General features: G+C 37.6%; 1 protein-coding gene across 1 annotated transcript; it reads right to left on the bottom strand.

Annotated features, from left to right (window-relative positions):
- Positions 1 to 13,633: 13,633 nt before the first annotated feature.
- LOC121414430 lies at positions 13,634 to 16,048 on the bottom strand. Its single transcript, XM_041607609.1, has one exon. It carries the CDS (start codon positions 15,886 to 15,888, stop codon positions 15,103 to 15,105), a length of 786 nt encoding a protein of 261 aa, XP_041463543.1. The 5' UTR covers positions 15,889 to 16,048; the 3' UTR covers positions 13,634 to 15,102.
- Positions 16,049 to 20,815: the final 4,767 nt, after the last annotated feature.

The raw sequence follows: 20,815 nt of genomic DNA, 5'->3' as shown, positions 1-20,815 counted from the left end.
TGTTAGATATAAATTGTTACACATTCAATCATAATTTGAAGAAAAAAATCAGTTCTGCTGGTAGTTGTGAAATTAACAACAAACAATATGACGTAAGGATATAAGACTGGTTTGATGACAAATGCATGTTATATTTGAGTTGCAGCTAAAGGACAAGTCCATCCCATTAAAAAGTTGATTTTAATAAAAAGAGAAAAATCTAACAAGCACAACACTGAAAATTTAATCAAAATCGCAGGTAAATTAAGAAAGTTACGATATTTTAAAGTTTCGCTTAAAATCACAAAACAGTTATATGCACATCCTGGTCGGTGTGCAAATGAGAAGACCGATGACTTCATCCACTCACTATTTCTTTTGTATTTTATTATATGCCATATGAAATATTCAAATTTGCTACACATTGTCAAGTGAAACAACGATTAATTCCTTCCTGAACATGTGTAATTAGCAATGTTTACAATATGGTTCAGTCAAGTCGGTCCTTATCAAGTCTATAAAAAAAGTGAAATATTGTATAATGATCCAAACAATAAAAAAAAAGAAATAGTGAGTGAGAAATATCATGGACTGTCTCATTTGCATGTCACTGAGTTGTGCATATCACTGTTTTGTTGAAAATAATCAAAACTTTAAAATGTCATAACCATGATAACTCTCTTATCTTGCATCCGATTTTGATGAAATTTTCAGCGTTCTGCTAGTTATATTTTTCTCTATTTATTCAAATCAATAATTTCTGGGGTGAACTTGATCTTTAAGCATATTTATGACAAAAATATTACTTTTCCCATTCCTAATATTTTTTTCAAAGATGATGGCGTGGTATATATATGCGTGTAGTTTCATCACGTAATCAGTTTTTTGATGTGTGTGATCAGTTGTACATTTTCACTTTAATGATTCTCGGGTAGGGTAGTTTTTTACGATATCTCAAAACACATGCATGGCATGGCATTTAACAGCTCAGAGATGCCAATGTCAAACCAATGGTAAAGGGATTCTCCAGGCTGATATGATTTGAACAGATAAAGAAAAATCAGACAAACTCTGAAAATTTCATCGAAATCGGACAAAGAATCATAACATAGTAATGACTTTTTAAAGATTTGCATTATTTTTGCTTTTAACGTCACATAACCATGATAACCATGATGCCTGTGTGAGTTTCTCTCCACACGAAAAAAGCAAATTAAAGTCGGTGCTCATTCAAACTAAACCTGTCATAATGCTTCGGCCACTTCAATGAAACCGACTCCAGACCGATCAAAGTTATTACGTTATTTTCAATGAGATACCATTGGTCGGTTTGGCGCCGGTTATGTTGATGTGACTGTGTCGTGAGTCTTTCGGTCATGGGGTATGGGCCCAGCATGGTAGATGGGAAGATGCGCGGTCAAATGCACCCTGGATGACAATCAACTCGCCTCGGGGGTCCCACCAACCACAATTCAACTCTATTAAAAAGATCCTCTGAAAAACGGTGACGATTTGGGGAAGGACTGTGAAACCCTTTCCGTTTATTTCATAATGCGGTATTCTTTTCTATTCATGCTGGTTGATTTCGAACAGAAATTGTACTCATTTTTTGCCAGAATACGACCGAAGTTTGGTGTATTGGCATGATTTTATGGATATTTTCCCCTTTTCTTTTTCTTGGAGTTTTTTTTAATTTCCCTCGATGAAAACACACCAACATGAAATAACCAAAGGACAGTCAGTTAATGGAACATATAAGAAGAAGGAAGGGCATGTCGTGGCATCTTGAACGCCCTAGCAATTCATAATTTGCATTATTCTACAAACCATATCGCATCATTTTAATTCATTTCTTATAACGATGATGGTGATAAATACATCACTGTGTAATTTGCCATTGTTTAAGTGATCAATTCTTTAACGCTGAAAGGTACAATAAGTAGAAAATGTGAAAGGTTTGTACTTGAACTACCCTGCAAGCCACTGGCGACACAAAGGTTTATTTTAGATATTTATGATTGGTCCCTAAACTGATATCAGCTAGGTTAAATGTTCCATATCATTTATAAAAGATTATTGAATACATAAGGACGTGTTACATTCTATTTCATTTATAGTTCCTCTTGATACATGAGCACATCAACTTCCTTTTCTCATAAGATTAGCAAGTTTCTATGTGTGAGATAATGACAGAAAGATTAAAAAAACAAGTGATAATTTATCGTAGAGATCACTCAACCAGATAAAATGTTAAAATGAAGGAGACCAAACACTGTATTTGGGGTGAAATAGATTTAAAAAGACCCCCTCCATCTTGAACATAAACCATTTAAGAATTTGAGTTTAGATAAATAAACTGCGATAGTTTCGGTACGTATTTTTTTCAACTTTTAGCTCTGATAGGTTTTGGAACGTGCGTAAAGTGTAAACCTTCTGTGCTTCATGGACGTATTTAATTCTCGAAATAATATCCTTCTTAGAGTAATAATGGTTCCACCCCTTAGTAAATAGATACAAAATTTAGGAGTGAGCACCTCTTTAAAATTTATGAATATGTACATAAACTCAGGATGCTTGTTTGAATGAAAATATGAATACAATAAAGGGAAGGACGAATTTAAGTTTAGTTAATTCTTTCAAATAAACACGATGAATAGACGGGTGGACTCATATGAAAAAGAAAATATGAGACACGAATGATAAAAAAAACAGTGAAATGAGTGGGTACCCAGCATAATTCTGTAATGTTAGAGGCAAGGATGTTGAGTGCAGCACGACACAGAAGCCATAAGGGAAAGTTTGCGATTGTGACGAAAGGGTGACGAAATGACGCCGAATTATTCTCATCGGGGAAAGCGAGCGTGAACGCTCGGATGGGTGACCATGAATACCTTGTCCCTATATACAGTCAACTACCGAAACCTTTAAAGCTTAAGATAAAGAGATATAGGCCTATGTCCATGACGACATAATACAAGCAACACAATGTACAGATTGTGAGGATGAATAGAGGAGTTTTACAGAGTATCAGCTAAGAGTTGCATTCGACGATGTAGCGACAGGAGGCTAGGTCTTTTGTTTCTTCTTCGTTTCTTTAGTTGAGAAAGTGCCTTGGGAACATCCCCTTAGGTTAATCCTCAGATTAGTAATCCCTTTTCAAATCTCAGCCTCTAAGAGGGCATGCAACAAAAGGGCCTCCTCTACAATAGATTTCAGTATGTATACCAACCACCAGCAGGAAGGAGGGGAGAAAAGAGAGAACGCGCCTTTCCATTTCAAAACACCTGACATATTGGGAGACAAACTCTTCACGTGCAAGAAACAACACTTGAAATTTCACTCTTGATTTCTGCCGTTTCACCAAAAGAATGTCACATTTTCTAGTGTTTATATACTAACATGTTTGATGGGGTATAAAAGGAAACTGGTTTGAAGGGTCCCGTATTCTGCAACATAGACAAAGACATGTTCTATGTGAAGCTCTTCAAGGCGTGCTAAATGCATGAAAGGTGTAAGAAGTGTTTTTAGAACAAGAAAAGTGTTTGAAAAGCACGGTTCAGGAACATGGATTGGTATCTTTCCCATAGACCAAAAGCTTCAGTCTCTGTATTTTGGTTGTTCCGCTGAACTGCGTTGCCTCACTCACCAATACATATGAATGGGGATTGTAGTAAAATGACAGAAATTGTTGAATAAATCCCCAGAAACGACGGTTATTCCTGTCTATCTTTCCCATTGAACAGATAGCAACTTATATTTTCTTTAAAGTATGCCGGGAAATTGAACAAAAATCAAACCACCCTAATTTTACATAAATTACATGTATCTTCGTCGTTACATATTGGTATCCGCAAAAAAAAAGAAATATACTTCGAATTGGAATTTGACATATCAATAGTTGAGGTTGGAGAACCTTAAGACATGATTTGTCGAAGTGACATTCAAACTGGTAATCTAGCGTTGTTGAATGATATTTCATGTGGCTAGTATAGCATTTTCACTATTGCATACAATATGAGAAAAATGATTAAATCTTAACATGGTTCTTCGCTTCATGATTGTAGGCTACATTTAAATATCTTGCTCAAACGCATCAACGTAAAATAATGGTTTGCGACAAAACACGTCTTTGGTGAATTAAAATAAAAAGCGATGGTGTTTATAACCACATTGCAACTACATGTCAAAACTTCAGAAATAAAGAGCCAAAAATTGCATGTGTACACATGCCCTATATAATATACACATCGTTGTGTGTTTTATCGAGTTTTGTTCTGTTTGGAGCTTAAAGGTCAATGGGCTCCCCTGAAAAAAGGGCGGTAAACATTTATGTGTTCCTTTGTTGTGGCAACCGGGGAAACTCCATGTGAGAGAAATGAAAGTCCGATTTCTAACCCCATTTGGGGGCGAGTATGGTCCTTCTCCCGTTGAAAGCGGTATCCCCGGGATATTTAGCCGGCTTGACTGCTTCTTGTCACCCCATTGTTTGCGACGACCCCCACCAAAAAATAAAGGACTGAAAACCTTGGATGTTCTTAGACCACAATTCTTAAAGAAGTTGTGATCTGGGAGACAATAAAGGGACATCAGCTATAATGTATTTCACATGTAAGCGTTAGCCCGTTCCTTGGGCTCAGCACAATGTATGCAGCTCGCTCCCTGCGGTTGGTTTATGTGCCGTGAATACTCTGTAACTTCGAAAACTGCATTATGCTTTCAAACGTCCATATGAACATATCTGGTACTCTTGAAAACGGAAAAAAGGTCGGTATTTTCATAATCGTGAGTGTTTATGACCATATAATTAAAACAATACCTCGTTACTGGCATTCTTTGGCAAGGTGTTTATCTATATTTGCCACTCTCTACACAGGTGTAGTGAATGAGAACCATTTAGAAAGGACCTCCTTGAAGGCTTCCGTGATAAGGCCAGCCGTGCAAAAGCCGGTGTAATTGTATGCTGTGAGTTTGAAAAAATATATTCGGCGTTTTATGAATGTTACGTGTCGTTTGCTAATTTGCATTCCATTACATTTCGGTAATTTCTACATGAATATGTCATAAAACTTCAATAAACATTTTTTTTCTGGCAGGTCTATGGGGAAAATGTTTTAATGTTATGTTTGTGCTTGTACATTTGTCACCGAAACACTACTCAAACTACCACGCAAACGTCTTGACAAAAAAATCAAAGCAAAAGACGTTTCTATTAATAGATTTGTTGGATGCTTAACGTTCTAACGAGTCCCCAGGCCATTGACAAATAAAGAAATGACACTCCAAACAATGAGGCTTCGTCATCTTCAGAGCTTACCAAGGAAAGATCCTTGTTTCAATAAATGTCAGATTGAACAGAATGGGGTCTTTCATTTCTCTTGAGTGGCACACCAATCATGCCAAGAGGTAAGAGAATTTTATTAAGATATCCCCACTTGAGAAATCGTGCGGGCGTGCAGGGAGACCGGCGTTCAACCAAGAATATTTTATACGTCTAAGATCGTTCTTCTAACCGGTTGTTCCCGGAGAAATAAAAATGTATCTAAAAGGCGGTAGAGAACTATGCCATCGTCATCATCTTCATCATCATCATCATCATCGTTGTCGTCGTCGACTCGTCGTTAATGATGACAATGAAGACGACGACGATGATGATGATGATGGTGATGGTGACGATTATGATAATATTGTTAATAATGAGAGGAGGACGGGGCGGAAGATCACCATCCTCACATTCATCTTCCTCCACCATCTCCCCTCCTCGTCATCATCATCATCCTTACCATCCTGATCAATATCGTCATCGTCAGCATACCCATCATCATAAAAAAGCAATCATCTGTCTGTTTCATCCCCGTACAGAAGGTACCATTTTCCCAAACATGCCAAATATGAATAAACGTCTTTCTGCGTTGTTTAACACTCAAAATTTTCAAAATGCCATCCCTCCAAAATGTTCTTAAGTCTGCATTTTAATTGCCCTAGATGTACGTTATCGAAAAGGCCTAATAGAAAATAAAATAAATCATGAAAATATATCCAGGTATATATACATGTGCGAAAGAATCGAACAATTAATTTGTGCCAAATAAAGTAACGTTCAGGTCATGAGTACGTAAGGGTTTTTTCAAATATTTACTTCCTTAACCAACAAGTCCAGATATGGTACCATTTTTATCAATGTTATCAATCACATGATATCAATCGTCTACCTTAAGTTTTGACCTACATTAAACAATAAATTAACCAAGAGGCAGCATAGAAGAAAGGACTCATATCAGAAAATGGAACTAATAAAAATCAAATGTGATCTTTAGAGGTATTCTAAATAAGTTACAATCTTACTCAAAGTTAGGCAAGACTGGTAACTACTCAAAAGACTCATGACCTTTATTGTGATGCACGATATGTACTCAAAGTTTTGCGTGATGGAGTGTGTGAGGGGCTGTTTCATCAAGCTTTTCGTAAATTATGAGTGATCTTTTATTGTGGTGAAGGATCTTCACCATTAATACCTTGGTCACATTTGTTCTACGGCGGCCGTACGGCGAGTCGAAAACAGCCGTTTTAACATTTGTTTGTACTAGCTACACATAGGTGGTTTTATTAAAAATGAATAAAACGGCTGTTTTCGACTCGCCGTACGGCCGCCGTAGAGCAAATGTGACCATGGCATTAAATGTTCATTTGTGAATATTTAGCGCGTATAAGAAAGGTTCGCCAGTCGATCTTAAAGTCGCTCTTAAGTTACGAACAGCTGTATGAAACACACACCAGGCATGCCAGGTAAAATGTTATACAGACAGTTTTACAATGTTCCAGAGCAACGAGAAAATGAAGACAAATTTGACTATGACACCCTTCTATTCTTTATAGAAGATGGCTAATCATTACAGATATAGGACTGTCATTCACCTTACATATTAACTTTGACACCTATTTAATTTGCTTACCTTGGCATCCAATCTGGTTTAATGTGTTGTACAATCGCATGCTAAATCTTTATGGCAAACATTCTAACAATGACATTGTGAAACTATCCGAACGAATCTAAAAAAATCAAATGAATTAAGAGTAAAAAAAATATTAAGAGTCAAATAGAGTAATATTCAAATATATGAAGAGTCACATCATCCTGTTTTAAACAGAAAACAACGTCTAAAATGTCACTTGCTTAAATTTGACAATTTTAGATTTTCTGTCGACCAGGGGCCGGTGTCAAGTCGAGTTACAACCAATTGTAACTATCCCATCATGACAACTGCCATGGTAACAAAGTGTAGAAGCCAATCACAATTAAGATTACCGCTGTGGTTGCCAAAATGACAAAATTACACTCGTAACTTTTTTTTATGAAACGTCAAACGGGTCCTTTTACCCATTTTCATAAAGCCCGAAGAAATAGTTATCAACTGACATACAGTGTGTCATGGTACATAGTTAGGGGATTCCTACAGAATATGTCCAATTTGGGAGTTACGTAAGATATACGTGTCCTCATTTGCATCGATCAAACAAACATCGAGTCTTTCTATCACCCACCTATATAAAGCTCAAAAGTTAATCCTTATATACCTGCCAAATCTATACCCGCTATGATGCTACGTTTTTACCACTGAATATGACTCGAGTTAACTAGAAATAAATTATGTTAACGATTACCAAGTGATTGGGAAATATATAAATTATAAGAGGGGGACCGAGAGGAGGGAGAGAGGGGTGAGGTTACACTTCGTAATTCCGAAGATTCTTTATTCCGAAGGTTCGTAATTCCGAAACACGTAAATTGCCTATACCTCGATGTTCGTTAATCCGAAAACGTAAAAGGGTTCGTTAATCCGAACATTTGTGGCGCTATTCCGAAGGTTTGTTATTCCGAAGGTTCGATAATCCGAAAACGAAATAAGGTTCGCTGTTCCGAAGGTTCGTTAATCCGAAAACGAAATAAGATTCGTTGTTCCGAAGGTTCGTTAGTCCGTAAACGAAATAAGGTTAGTTAATCATTTAGTTTTCGGACTGACGAACTTTCAGAATTACGAACCTCATTTCTTTTTCGGATTTACGAACCTTCGGAATTACGAACCTCATTTCTTTTTCGGACTAAAGAACCGTCGGAATTACGAACCTTCGGAATAACGAATGTATGCGGAGGGGTACGAGGGAGACATGGGAGGGGTGAGAGGAATAGTGAGGGGGGCACAGGGAGAGGGGAGGGAGAGAGGGCGGATGGGAGGGGAAGAGGGGAAGGAGGGATAGAGAGGGGAACTGAGGTGGTGGAGAGGGAGGGGGTTACCTAGACATACACAATTAGCGGACGAAATTATTCCAAACACAGAAAACTATTTTAAAAATACATTTGATTTTGATCTACAATGAGGCACGATCCATGAATGGAAAAGTACATTAATTTCACTAAAGCCATGGAATAGGTCCATGGCACAAGCACAGTATAGTATAGATAGATACACGCCGCATTGGTGAGAAAGAATCCCAAAAAGCCGAAAGGCCGAAAGAGGGGCGGCGAATGCACCCTTCCAAAAGTAGAAGTCATCGAATCCTCCATTGTTCAGACCCTCTTAGGGGTCACTGGTCCTTTATTGAGGGGTGAACTTGACATGGGTGATAGAGGGGCACCTGTCAAAGATCGGAAGTACATGGGGGTGAAAGATTTCTACCTGGAGGGGTAATGCCGTGACCTTAACCAGATCCAAAAGGGTTTGTGCAAATACATCGAAGTGCATGGAGTCTATGACATGTATGAGGAAACCAAGAAAACATATTGCAAGTTTTCCATGTTTTAATCATAATAGGACCTCATGTTCTAATTCAGAGTGCATTATAATCTGTTAAGGAATTAATGTCAATCGTATGAGAGATGTTTATCTTGCGCGTCATACATTAAGATTTTGATAATCCTACATTTTCAAAAGTCATCCAGAGTAAAAACTGATAAAATATAGATATATTTGGTTGAAGTTTGAAATGCAAAATGGCACCCTTGTTACTGATGGGGGGTACCAACAATCATGACAATACAGTATTAAAATTTATACACTGAACACGTTGAATATCGTGTGATTGTAATTATAGGGAATATCCCAAATATCTTCCGGAAAATATGCAATTATCTTTCCAGTATACCGAGTATGAAACCAAGCAATTAATTTCGGTATGGGCACAATTGTAAAATACTGTACTTCATAAATGGCTCCGAAAATAGTTAGAGGCAGTCTCAGTAGATAGTTGAAAATATTACCCTGAAGTCAGCAAGGGTCAGAGGTGGGTCATATTGAGGGGTAATAATATTTATATTAAAAGGTAATGTTATGATCGCTATATTGAAACAAACGCAAACAAAAAATGAAAATGATGATGAATAGTTGAATGTCAAGATGGAACGTAATAAATCTCAGCTCAGTCAATTTTAAACTTATTTCTAATGAAATTTTCTTTTTGATATCGACTGGAATGTTCTACTGAAAATATAAATAAAACCACAGTGTTTTGTTGTAATAGAAGATAGAACAAAGTAACATGCTATATGAAACGACAACCTGCTGAGCAAGGGATTCTACGCAGATGAAGAGAGAAATATACAGCTTTCTTTGTCAGAGTTGTCGTAATTTGATCATCGCCAACTTAAAAATATACATCCAATATGGCGAAATGAAAACGGTTTTTTGCGAGTAATTACTACTTGCTATATGATGTTCATTGAAGATCGTGACGTAGTAAGGTGATGGTGACCCCCCCCCCCCCCCCCTGTCTCACTCTCTGTGTAGATGATCTTGTCAAGAGTCAAGGAACGCGAGAAAGGGCAACTTGGTATAAAAGAAAAGAAAACATGAAAATGAGGTAAAATGTCCCCCCACCGCCCTCAAATATGAGACCATCATAATAAGCTCCCGCATGCATCATCATGATCATGTCAACCTCAAAGCAATATTGCCCCCCCCCCCTCCCCGACTATACCAACACCATAAATAGTTACTATGCATGGATTCGGTCGTTACAATGAGACTATAGACTTTGGATATCAATTTGAGAAGTTTTTGTTTATTTTGATGATACAGGCCAAATCACTGCAAATTGTTTTTCATTAATCATGTTAAAATTACCATAAAGACGACACGAACCTCATGGTATACTAGTCAACTTGCTGACATATTTTTCAAAAGGTATGGCGAAAAATATTTCAAGAATTGTTGGGAAAAGTTGTATGATTAGAAAATTCACGGGAGGGAAAAGCAAAGTAAGCATTCACCATGTTCACAGAAACCAAGGTATCTATACGACTTAAAACCGTATCACGAGGACTCGATGGAATTGGCGAGGCGGGATGGAACTGAAACTTGAACTCCATATGTATTTCGGGTTAGGTACATTGTACATACAAGGCTTGCCATAGCTTTACAGAAGGCACTATTGAGAATGTAAAGTGACACAACCTTTCATAAACAGTCATATTGTATATACCGTCACTGATTCAATCATTTAAATAATTTTGAAATGCATGAAACCTTCCTTTAATTTTAAGAGTTTCATCGATGTAAAACATTACTCGCCTTTCCCCTACATCTTATGTAAACTTTATAGTGTCAGTCTGTTTGAACTGATGTTCAACTCAAAGTACCCGCAGTTTACATCTTGCGTTGTCATGTCTGTCGCCCAAATCATTAGGGAATTGAGATGTCATATAAGTTTTATTGATATTTGCAAATATGATGGCAAGCGGACATTTTGCGCAAATACCTACACGCGAGTAAATGATCATGATCCATCTGTGTTTGCCCCTTCAAAATATATAAATCCAACATTTGATCACAAAATAGTTACTTATGATACCAATTATTTCTCGACTTTCATTGGACAATGTTCTCTATAGACCCAGATAAATCATGTATTTAGGGGAAAGGTAAATTGTCTTTTAAAATCGTCTTCTGTATACCCATATTATTTGACTTCTGGGTTGGGGGAATGAGGGGGCACCAAACAAATAATGTCATGAAATTTACATCAAAGGTTATGATCACATTTTTATCGCATGTTTGCGAACAAAATGAGTTTTAGCCCCTGCCTTCGTGTTTAATAATGTAATGAGTTTTTGTTACTGTGCGTGAGATTTCAAAATCTGCAGATTCACTGATCTACACACTCACAATATAGCCTACGCATAAAACAGAATTACAAACTTGACAAGGGTAAAAGAGCAGACCAGCATTGTTTTGCTTTAGCAGTTTCCTTTCTCACTGGCCCATACGATCAGTAAAACTTCGTGGAGAAAATATAGTAGCGATTGAAAAAAATTACAAATGCCACTTTTATCACAGCGTTACTGCTCTGTCATTATTATACATTATAGTTCGTTTAAATGTGCAGTCCCAAGGGCACAAAACGGTGTCACCATAAATGGCACGCACCTCAAGAGATAGTGCATACTCCTATTACAATTGCAACGTGATGTACGTGAGAATACGTTTGACAGTGGGAGGAAGGCTTCTTTATTTCTTTTTCCTCCAACAACAGACAGAGTTTCTCTCATTCTGACGACGAGCTCAGAACTTATCCCGACAAAGAGGGCTGCAAGCCAGAGGTCCCCATCAGAATATAGCCTCCTTTGTCACGGGTCACGGAAAACCAATGAAACTTATTAAATTGTAATAAAAGCTGTTTTCTCCCAACCCGAGCATCGTGTTCGCCCTTCTACATTCCACTTGCCTTTGAACCCGCATAGGATTGAATATACCAAAGAAACACAGTGTTCAGCTCTTAAACTGACGTCATCAAAACACCCGACTGGTTTCAGCACTAATTTTCGTTTTTAACCCAAACCATTTACGAGCCCACCCCGATCTTTCATGCATTTTCACCCCATTCATTTTGATAGTTCGGCATGGTTTAACTACTATTTGCCGACAATCATTGATTCCATCACTGCCATTTATCGACTGTCCTTGAGATCAGCACATGATTGTCGATGAAAATGAAAAACATAATCCAATGTCATTGCGAAATTGAAACGCATTTTTGAAAGAATTGAGGATTGTATAGATGACATTTTTAGAATGATAGAGTAGTCTCTGTCTCTGTGATTGATGAATAAGTCTGGTTTGATGAAAACGGTTAAAAACATGAATAAAAGGGCCAAATAACACGAGACAAGATATTCATGATAAAAATATGGTGGTATGAAGATTATCATGTTCATATTAGCATGATTGGCGGTTGCATGTATTTTGCAGATACAATTCAGGGTAAAGCGTAAACTGGGGCACAAACATGATATACTGGAATGACGATGGAAGGGGTCAGAAAGTCGTAAAAACTACCATCTCCACCTTTTCCCTTTTAATTAATTAAATTTGCTGGTTCATAACAATCTGAAGAAAGTGAAGTAGAACTAACCAAACCTACTCCAATCAGTCAACTCGAATACCATTAATATTATTTTAACGTATCATCTCCACGCTATACACTCAATGGCATCTTCTAATAACTACAAGATGCAATACAAGATCAAGAGAGCATGACTTACTCTAATAAATGTCAACTGCTAGTAAATTTAGTAATTAGGCCTACGCTTCTCAATGATATTCCTTAACCGCAATTTGACGTCAAGTACCCAATTAAAAGCTATAATGAATTCCTACAGTTGCATTTTCAGAAGTCAAGAGAATTCGAGATGAATAAGGTTTGACGGCCAGCGTGGTCAGCGCTGTTGGATAGGTAGCTTTTTAGAAGACACCATGCGAGGAGCTTTGGTCATGCTGGTATCCATTATCATGAATATGGACCCACCCTAATATGGTGTCGAGTCCCAGATACTCAGATAGCCATTATATCTATAGCCATTTTGGATGTTTGGTGTTTAACTTTTACAGCCCCGTTAGACGGAACTAGTTCCAGAGATAACTGGGGAGCATTTCATGCACGAAAGGACTTTTCAGACGTTTCGTCCGACAAGTCCCGTTTTATCCGACAGTTACCATGGTAACTTTGCTTCTCAGCCAATCAAACTCAGGGAAAGTTGTCAGATCTGTCAACTTGTCCTAAAATGTTGAAGACGATCTCCCCAGGCCTTGAATTTCAACATTTTTAGGGCAAGGCTGAATTTTTCCATAGGACACTTTATCTTTATTACAGCGCAAAGGTCCGAGGCAAATGTGAGTGGTGTCGGGACCGGACGACAGGACATCCTCAGCCAAAGACTTCGATGGTCTTGGCCCTGAGATAGAAAAAAAAATCAACCGATAGCAACTTGTTCTAGAATGAAACTGTCAGGATACAGGACCTATATAGTGTAGAGTTCATACTGAATTTCTGTCATTTTAGCCATGAATTCTAACAATACTCCAAGACAACTTCTGATGATCATGATTATTGAGTGCCTTTGAGATGTCTCTTTTTTTATTGCATGCACACAGAAGAGATAACAACCCACCAAGAACATGACGAAGAACATTAGACACTTATTTCCGAACTTTTCTCCTTTTCGATCATACATGTGTCATAGTTACGCGCGGCAGTGGGTCATCAGTTCATATTTCACCCAAAACCTTGTCCACGAAGTCAGGCAAACAACAAAGGAAGCCATCTGAAATGTTCTGATCTTTTGAAGACCCCAAATCGTTTTATTCCAGAGTGATTACTACGATACAAGACATGTGAGAAACCCCAGTGAGGCGAGTCAAACTCACAAAGCTCAATCTCAAAAGTCGTACAATGGGAAATCGTAGAAGAAATATTGGCGAGTAGTACAAAAGTTAACCCTTTCTGATCTTACAATGACACCGCGAGAGAAGAGATTAAAAAAGAAACTACAATAACTTGTAGTTAATATCAGCCATGAACCGAAGGTAATACAATTTTTAAAAAATCCAAAAAACAAAATAGATGCCATCGTACATTGGTATCAATTTGAATAACATTTTGGCGATTTCAAGTGCATGATAACGATTTCATGAAACTGAATACTGCCTCGGCAGCTATGACATCTCTGAGTCATTTCAGATTCCAAGCTATGTTTGAAACATATACCAAACCCATAAAGGACTTACAACTACCATGGTAACAGGACTCAACATCCAATCAAAGTCAAGGTTTCCATGGTAGTTATAATAATGACAAAGTTACAATAATTGTAACTATAATAATAGTTTTCATGAAGCAGGCACTCGGTTGGCAACAGTTTTAACAAGTTCAAAGGCGCCAATTTACTGAGGGCAAAACTGGCATGATGTTGACCGTTTACCCATCTTTAGTATCATTCATGAAGACACGAGTTTGGTATAGTTACAAAGCTGGCACCATCTTGTTGCCCAATATTTTATCGCGTGCCATCTTCTTAATTACAATATAAAATCCCGACCTCTGGAGCGTGGATCGTGAATCAACAGCGCTAACTTTTTAATTGTGCTTCAAGTTTTTTTTTAATTTTATTCATGCGAGCCACTTTGACAAGTCACGGGCCACAAATCAGGATCGTGACATCTCTCAATAATGGGGCCATTGATCACGAAGATGGGGGAGTGAAAATTGTCTTTTCAAGTTTGAATAAAAAAGTTTTGGGAGGGTTCGTTTGAAAAGGCAAACTGCCCCCCTCGGTGCGCGGACGTATTCAGTTGGTGCGTGCAAGGGGAGGGAGGGGAAGGCGCCGAAACTCATTTTGCGCGAGAGCGAAGACAATAGGATGACACGCGCCGTTCAATGAACTTCGCGAATGGCTTCTTCCATGTTTACGGTGCCTCAGGCTATTCAATCGGGCAGATCGAAAAAAAAACTTTTTGTTTTTGTATGAATAAAGAATGGGAGAGAGTACATGTCCGACTGTGTTACTATACAACACATCATTTCAAACTTGCAGCATTGAGTTACAAGAAGCAGACATGGCCGAGGAATGAATAAAAATATATCAATTTTACTTATGCTTAAATAATCAAAATCACTCAGGTCTTTTAAAGACCTAGTCGATATCAATTTCGTTGAGACTTGGCATTTATTTAGCCAATACGTTATCAACACTTATGTCTTTGCTTTGGCAAAGTCAAGTTTGCATTTGATAATATATACAACATTGCATGTGGCTCTCTAAACATTGGTATTTCGTTAGAATTATTTCATTTTTCTTTACTTCTGACTTCTCTGATAATCAACATGCAATAGATAATTTAAGTTACAAAGTTCTGTTGATTTACGCACAATGAGCAGTGATAGACATGACAGAGACATACTTAGTTGATAAGAACTTACAAGATAAAAAAAGGTAAGGTATGACTCACCATTTGCCAACTTTCTTGTGAATTCGGTATCCTCAATTATATAATCCAAACCGGCTTGGGAATCCATTACTGCCTTAAAACAGGCGACGCACTCTATCTGCGCGAAGGCATCGGCGATGCTCAAGGAACGTCGGCCCGGACGGCCGGGGGCGGCGCTAGCACAAAGCCGCTGTAAGGAAACGTACAGTAATTCCAGTCCACGGAGCTCCAAGAATCGTAAAATCCATTGACGGTCGCAGCGTTTGAGCTGCCTCTTGAGTCGCGTGTAACTCTGCACTGACGGCCCACTTTGAATGAGATTGATCAACCCTTTCGGATCGCCGGGCCCGTCCAACGGACTGTTTGTCCCACTGTTTTCCCCCGATGCGGCTGAGTCATAGCTCGGGAGCTCTTTGTGTATGTGCGACCGTACGAGCAGCCACCGACCGGCGGCGCTATTCCGTTTTAGGTCATCGTCAGATGCGGCGGCAGCTCCCACGCTTTCCGGGCTGCGAGCGAGGATGTCGTCTCCGTATGACGACCCGGCGCCGTCGTTGTCCCGTTCGACGTTCTCGATACGGACATCGGGAATGATGTGCCCTCTCTGGATGGGAATAGGCGGTGTCGGGGTCTTCCTGCCATCGTCGTCAGCCATAGCAACTCGTCGTTCTAGTCATACACCAGACCATCGTTATCTGGTTTACAACAAGCTCATTTCAAATCATAAATTTGACAATATTGCTGCTTGTAATAATCTATCCAAACAGGGAAAGTAGAAATGTTGAGTTGACCCCTACAGCATTGGTGTTGTTCTCAGCATCTATATTTGAAAGAAAACAATGAGAAGAACATTTAAAGAATAATGATTGTCAGACGAGTTGTGTTAGACTTATATATATAGTTTTGTCATGGCGGGCATCGAACCCCGTAATTATGGTTCACTGTCCGCTGACTTAACCACTAAACTTAACAACTTAAAAGTCCGGCGACTAAACCACTAATTCTTCAATTATGTTAAGAAATTACAAAGCAACCATGTTCCCCCTTATGTATTATATACGATATCATTATCCTCTATTTCATGATATATCACGTATTTTGGTTGGGTCAATATACATGATATACAACATTATTGGACTTATAATTAAGTGTATAATGAATAAGGGAAATATTGTAGATATTAGATATACATTTCAGTTGGGGTATTATTGATAGTGATAATTATAGAAAATCATTTTTTTCTTCAAATTAATGACTTGACAGATCCACTGACAATTTTGAAGTTTTATATCTTCATCCAGCGAAGCCTCGGGCCGAAAAGATGAACAGATGTCTTTGCATTCATAATCAGCACTTTACAACTGAATAAGAAATAAAGAAATATTAATAATGAGCAGCCTGGTTTGAATCACTCAAAATACTTTTTTTTTCAGAGTTCAACCGACTGTCGTGGCAAAGTACACAAAATAACAGTCGGTGTTGCGTTTGTTAGAAAATATAGTGTGCGCCATCTACGTTTACTGTCAAGACAGCTTTCATCCTCTCCAAATGTCCTGTAAGTCGAAATAAAGTTTTATAGACATGTGTAGTTTCTGGATCATTAATATCATTCCTGGGGCCCGTCTTACAAAAGGTTAAGATTGATCCAACCAATCAATCGTATCTCTATGGAAATCCACCAGTGTCATATTTTTTTCAAAAGGAAATTTGCAAAATATCCTTTAAACAAAAGAAAAGACACCAACTTGTCAAGAAATCGATGAATTTATAAATATACATCCTTTCTAAAAAAAATGAACAAACATGCATTTTATATATTGACTTTGCTGGCTTTCCATAGTTGCGATTGATCGGATCAATCGCAACTCTTTGTAAGACGGGGCTCTAATTGGAAAAGGTTTCGACACTAAATAGTTCGCAATGTCTCGTAATCCGCCTGGGCACACGTGTACATTTTTTTTTATTTGTTACGTTAGACATGTTACACTAGAAAGAAAATATAATGCACATTCTGAGCAATCCAGCTGATGACATGTAATCAAATTTGTTTCCCTGTCTTCACGATTGTTTAATTGAGTGACGGAGAGATAGAAAAAGGGGGAATTTACATGGAATGCTTTCCATTTACTAAAAACATCAATCAGAATTATTGTGTCCTTCAAGGGGCGATTCCATACGTGTCGTACGGGACATTTTGACAACAATGCTTGAGCAATGAAATATTCTTTTTTTTATCTATGATAAAGTTATAGTGAGTAGTCATGTCAAAAACTAATAAACAACACACACAAAAAAAACGATTATGGGTAAATTATAGGTGAAAATGTTGTGTGTCGTACGGGACGCAAAAATGTCCCGTATGACACGCAACATTTTAAGCTTCATGAATATTATGATTCATCCAGTAATCTTGAAATAACAGTCAAAAATTGAATCATCTACTGGAATTTGTTGAAAATTGAAAGTATTAACTTACAATTCTCTGTCGTCGCGACGTTTCACCAACCGCTGTTGGCTTCATCAGGCGAATGAACGCCAATCACGTCTTTCCAAGTGACTTCGCGCCAGAGTTGGCGTTCATTCGCCTGATGAAGCCAACAGCGGTTGGTGAAACGTCGCGACGACAGAGAATTGTAAGTTAATACTTTCAATTTTCAACAAATTCCAGTAGATGATTCAATTTTTGACTGTTATTTTAAGCTTCAATTCACCTATCATATGGACAACATAATTTTGTTGGTTGTCAGTTTTTTGCATGTCTACCCATTAGTACTTTAATATTACCACAAAGCAAAATGATTTTTTTTTGTTCGTTTGGACAGCAGATTGAAAAATGTTGTGAAAATGGCTGATTTTTCTAGCATGGAATCGCCCTAAGAAGGAAGTGACACATAAAGTGATACTTAAAGGTTGATTGGAAGATATTGTTTTGTTTTATTATAAGTAATGAATGTAAAAAGGGAGTAGCGTATATAGGCCAATGGCTTTTTGTTACTCCCTCACATCCCATTCATTACTCTGTTTTTTTTTCTTTTTCTTTTTTGCCTAAATTGTACAACTGTCATTGATGTTTTTACTCTATTAGATTAACTCACTTTTAATGTACCCTGTTTTTTTAAGAGAGATGTGAAATAAATGAATTTGAATATTTCTCTTCGATCAATAGGACTGGACGACTATGATTCTTTTAATGTAATGATTATTATGAAATAATTGTAGCTTCTCTAAATAATGTATATTGATATCATCATTCTTGCTATCATAATTTATGATTAACATATAAAAAAATGATCAATATTATTACCATTAATATTCGTCTTCTTCTTCTTATTATTATTATAATTAAATTATTATTATTAGTAGTAGTATTGTTATTACGATTAGTGTATTTATCATTTTTACTATTAGTATATAATTGTGATTTTTCATCACTGTTGTCGTAGTATTGATATTTTTCCTATCATTACTTATATCACGTGTATTTTTATTGATTTTACTATTGTTATCCTTATTATTATTATTATTATCAATATCATTTATTAATGATCATCATCATTGTTATCATCATAATTTTTTATCATTATCTATGTATTATCAGTATCATTTTTATTGCTGTCGTTAAACGTTCACGAAGATTTAAAAATTTCACATCTCCCCCCCCCCAAAAAAAAACCCTCTCATTTCCTATCTCATTCTGTAAGCCTTTTTGACTACCAATACGATTATCCTTTTTCATCTTCATTATTATTTTGATGAGGATCAATCGAAGACGGAACCTCAGCAGTATATAGCGCACCTGGCTCGAGAATAGCGGTCAACCATGCATTGGTGTAATGGTCTTATGGGATTACAAGGGATCCTAAATCAGTGAGAGGGGTGTAAAAATGAACTCCCACACGCTCGTAGGTGTTACCTATCCCCCCTTAACATGTTAACAGGGTCGCGTCACGGGGGTGGCGAGGGGAACCCCCCCTCCCGATGATTTTTCAAGTGATCACGAAAACTAAAAAAGAGTAAAAAAAAAAGGGGGGGGGGAGTTGTGAAAAGAGAGGGCTTGGTCTCAGAACCACGGAAAATCATGAAAGTTATATTTGCATTCATGATAATATATTTTTTCATGGGGTATTATCATGACGTGACATTTACGTTCCCTTCCCATCACAGGTGTGAGAGGGAAGTACCATGGGGAGCGGTGATAGCTAAGGCTAAGGAACAGATTCGAGGATGTAACACACTTCATGCAAAGGGGGAAAAACACTTCATGAAAAGGAAAAGAAGGGGCGGTGAGGTCAACCTCCCCCAAAAACCCCAAATAATAAAAGTACTACAGAGAGGTCTACATTTGCCTTACCGGATTTGATAGAACGTCAGAGCTTTCGCGCTCCGCGCAGGAGGCGAAAACTCTTTTCTCCATGCACCCAGACGGAGCTCGCGCTGCCAGCTCCTCCGAAAATTCTCTTTGCTGAACGTGATGAAAGGGTTAAGGCCCGTCCAGCTAATTATTATGATATTCATTTACCTCTTTTTTATCCAAGCAAGATTCCCAGAGCCCCTTTTGAAAACATTTTTTAAAATTACATATTGATGGAATACAATCCACATTCCAATCGTTATCAAGAGGATACTTGCTGCGGAGAGAAAAATAACTGTACAAAGTCAACGGGTTTTTACTTTCCAATTTCTTCTGTCCATCTTTCCCTCTCTCTCTCCCTCATACCCTCACTTTGAAAAAAGAAGAAAATCTCAGGGTTTTTATCGACAAAAGAACGACCGATTGGCCTCCGTACATTGAATATTACGAAAACGTCGTTTCGGGTTTCTCGTGTTTTCTATGGCGTGCCAAGTGTACGCCAGTATATTCTGTGCAATTCAAGCAATTCCGTACACAAAATGTGTTTTTATTCAGACGAAAATCTTTTTGTCATGACGCTTTTCTAATTTCGTACACAAAATTTATTTTGTGTCACACAAAATCATTTTCGTCTCGACGAAATGCACAAAATAAATTTCGTTTAGACAAAATGTAATTGCGTCCACAAACTTCATTTGGCGTGCCATACAAAATGGCGCACCAAATGTCCGATGGTAAATTCCGTCCAATTCACGTCATTCCGTACACAAAAGTTTTTTTGTTCGTATGAAAATGATTTCGTCATGACGCAGTTTTATTTCGTATACAAAATTATTCTTGTCACACAAAATAAATTTTCGTCGAGACGAAATGTAATTTCGTCCACAAAATTTATTTCGTACACACGAAATGAATTTTGATCTAACGAAATAGCACCCCAATTGTCCAAAGGAAAATTCTGTAGGAAAATATGTGTTTCACTCCAACGAAATTCATTTCGTCATGATGCAGTTTGATTTCGTATACAAAATTTATTTTGTGTCACACTTATAATCAATTTCCTCGAGACGAAATAAAATTGTGTCCTCGAAATTCATTTCGTTGCGGTGCAAATATTTATTCCGTCAACGAAATGATTTTGTGTCACATCACAAAAAATTCCGTCGACAAAATGATTTTGTGTCACATCACAAAAAATTCCGTCCATGTAAAATAATTCTGTCTCCTCTTT

The sequence above is a fragment of the Lytechinus variegatus genome, chromosome 1, assembly GCF_018143015.1.
Source record: "Lytechinus variegatus isolate NC3 chromosome 1, Lvar_3.0, whole genome shotgun sequence".
Lineage (NCBI taxonomy): Eukaryota > Metazoa > Echinodermata > Echinoidea > Temnopleuroida > Toxopneustidae > Lytechinus > Lytechinus variegatus.
This window is presented reverse-complemented; position numbering and strand designations above follow the sequence as displayed.

Excerpts from the sequence above, each read along its gene's own strand:
- LOC121414430 (XM_041607609.1), bottom strand. The coding sequence starts at position 15,888 with ATGGCTGACGACGATGGCAGGAAGACCCCGACACCGCCTATTCCCATC.